The sequence below is a fragment of the Chironomus tepperi genome, unplaced genomic scaffold, assembly GCF_022539635.2.
Source record: "Chironomus tepperi strain 1889 unplaced genomic scaffold, CSIRO-AGI_Ctep_v1 contig_486, whole genome shotgun sequence".
NCBI classification, from domain to species: Eukaryota; Metazoa; Arthropoda; class Insecta; order Diptera; family Chironomidae; genus Chironomus; species Chironomus tepperi.
The window spans coordinates 387,439-389,948 of record NW_027226608.1 but is presented as its reverse complement, the minus strand read 5'-3'; the positions used below and the strand labels follow the sequence as shown (position 1 = coordinate 389,948).

General features: G+C 38.0%; 1 protein-coding gene across 1 annotated transcript; it reads left to right on the top strand.

The window, feature by feature from the left end:
• The first annotated feature begins 255 nt into the window (after positions 1–255).
• On the top strand, positions 256–972 carry LOC139099740 (uncharacterized). The gene is made up of 2 exons (XM_070652254.1): positions 256–275; positions 441–972. The coding sequence occupies exons 1-2, from the start codon at positions 256–258 to the stop codon at positions 970–972; spliced, it is 552 nt and encodes a 183-aa protein (XP_070508355.1).
• The last annotated feature ends 1,538 nt before the right edge of the window (positions 973–2,510 follow it).

The window sequence follows — 2,510 nt, the reverse complement described above, 5'->3', positions numbered from 1 at the left end:
TTCTCTTTTGTGTGCTGTTTTGAGGATAATTTCATCTCATCCTTTTTTTTTTCGATGCTTAATTTCCCAGCACACACATTTTTCAGCCTTTTTTAATCTTCTCAACTTATCTCTTTATGTACCCTCATAATTCGCATAATTTTTTTTTTGTTCGCATTCCTTCACACAGCTACACACAGTTGTTTCTTGTCTATGATAGGTGGATGATGAAGGTGTGGGGGACTTTTTTGAAGGATAAAGCTATAAAACATAACAATGGAGATGAATGAGTGCAGGTAGAGATTTAGAGAACAAAGAAGACCAAAGAAAACAGAGTTAGATAAAAGAAGAGAAAAGAAGACCGAAGAATATTGAAAAAACTTGAAGAAGACCGAAGAAAACGAAGAGAAACCGAAGAGAAACCGAAGACAAACCAAAGACAAACCGAAGACAAAACAAAGACAAACCGAAGACAAACCGAAGACAAACCGAAGACAAACCGAAGGCAATCCGGAGACAAACCGAAAAGAAACCGAAGATAAACCGAAGACAAACCAAAGACAAACCGAAGATAAACCGAAAACAAACCGAAGACAAACCGAAGATAAACCGAAGACAAACCGAAGACAAACCAAAGACAAACCAAAGACAATCCGAAGACAAACCAAAGACAAACCAAAGATAAACCGAAGACAACCCGAAGACAAACCGAAGACAAACCAAAGAGAAACCAAAGACAAACCAAAGAGAAACCGAAGACAAACCGAAGACAAACCAAAGACAAACCAAAGAGAAACCGAAGAAAAGCCGAAGATAAACCAAAGAGAAACCGAAGACAAACCAAAGACAAACCAAAGACAATCCGAAGACAAACCAAAGACAAACCAAAGACAAACCGAAGACAACCCGAAGACAAACCGAAGACAAACCAAAGAGAAACCAAAGACAAACCAAAGAGAAACCGAAGACAAACCAAAGACAAACCGAAGATAAACGGAAGAGAACGAAGGAAAACCGAAGAGAATCCGAAGGGATACCGAAGAGCAAGACAACATTACTCATCATCAGAACCCAAGTTCTCCTCAAATTTCGTTCAAAAAACCCTCAAAATCCTACCAAATCTCCTCATTTCTTCAACACATCACCAATTCCATCAACATCCCGCATTTCCCTTTTACATTTTTATCCACTTTCAACTGTGATATATGAATAATATGCCATAACAATAAACATAAAAGTGAATGTGTATGCATAGAGTTAAAAAACAGAGTGAAAAAAAAGAGACAAAATTCACTGAAAATCATCATTACGTAGTTGATAGAACAAAAAAAAAAAAAAATGTATGAAAGCAGGAAGTTAAGCTTTTTTACTAGGAACAAAGACAACTTTTTTTTTTGCAGATTAAGCGAATTTTTTTTTAGAACTTTTTTTTATTCTGTTTGAGGATGTCTGAAATATTTTTGTCAAATTTTTGTGTAGTTGTAGTCATAGTTAAATGAGTATGATAAGGTAGGCAAGGATAAGAATGATATGCAGGGTTGAGTTGACTGACTGCATGGCCTGACCCTGCGGAGATAAACCACAATTTTGGATTTGGAATCTGAATCTGGAATCTGGATGTAGCAATAGTATCCAGCCGGGGTGTTGCCTCAAAATGGATGCTACACCCGGAGTCATGCCAACTCTTTATACAAGTTCTTGGATTGCTAACATCTAGAGTTAGTAGGAATTTGGATTAGTTCGAGCTCCATAAGCCTAATTATGCAGCTCCATTGTAGAGTCGGACTATAATGTATTCATATTCACATTACAGTCAATGAGGATTGGAGGTTTTGGGGTCAACCTACCTTCCTGATGTCATCTCATCCTCTCGAGGTCATCCCACCCTCCCCGGGGTCAACCAATCCTTCCAGAGTCAACCCACTCCTCATGGCTCAACATACCCTTCTGGATACTACTCACCTTACCTCTTTTTAGAAGAAAATCTTCAATTTTTCAGCATTTTTCATCAAAATTTTAACAAATTCTTCCAAATTTGCTTCCAACTCCCCTAATTGCAGTCCTTACCCCCATCCCTGCCTCTCTACATTCCATTCATTCATCCTTTCCCTTCTCTCCTTTCCCTCTCATTTTACTTAGTTACCAGTTACCCAACAATAGTTCAGTTCCTTTTATTTTCTCTGTAGTTTCTTTCATCATCAGCACTAAACAGTAAAATGAGTAATAAACGTAAACATTTGTTCATTCTTTTGTGGTTATTTGTTCCTTTTTTTTCATTCTTCCTTTTTAAGCATAATTTTTTCTCTCTTTTTAGTGCGTGGGAAATGTGTCAGATGCAGTAGACAAAGTCAGGAGTTGTGTTTGAAGACCGGGGAGTATATAGACCCCGTGGGGTTTTGAGTGGGGAGGGAGGTTGATGTGGGGTTTTGGGTAGGATAAGTTAGGTAATTGATTCGAAACTTAAAGCCAGGCTGGCGTGGCTTTGGGATGATTCAAGATTTTGATAGAATATCTCATGTGTGACCTTGCAA

Bases quoted from the DNA above. Each gene is read 5' to 3' on its own strand.
- LOC139099740 (XM_070652254.1), top strand. From the start codon at position 256: ATGGAGATGAATGAGTGCAG. The intron at 276-440 runs GTAGAGATTTAG...GACAAAACAAAG, and splicing joins ATGGAGATGAATGAGTGCAG to ACAAACCGAAGACAAACCGA.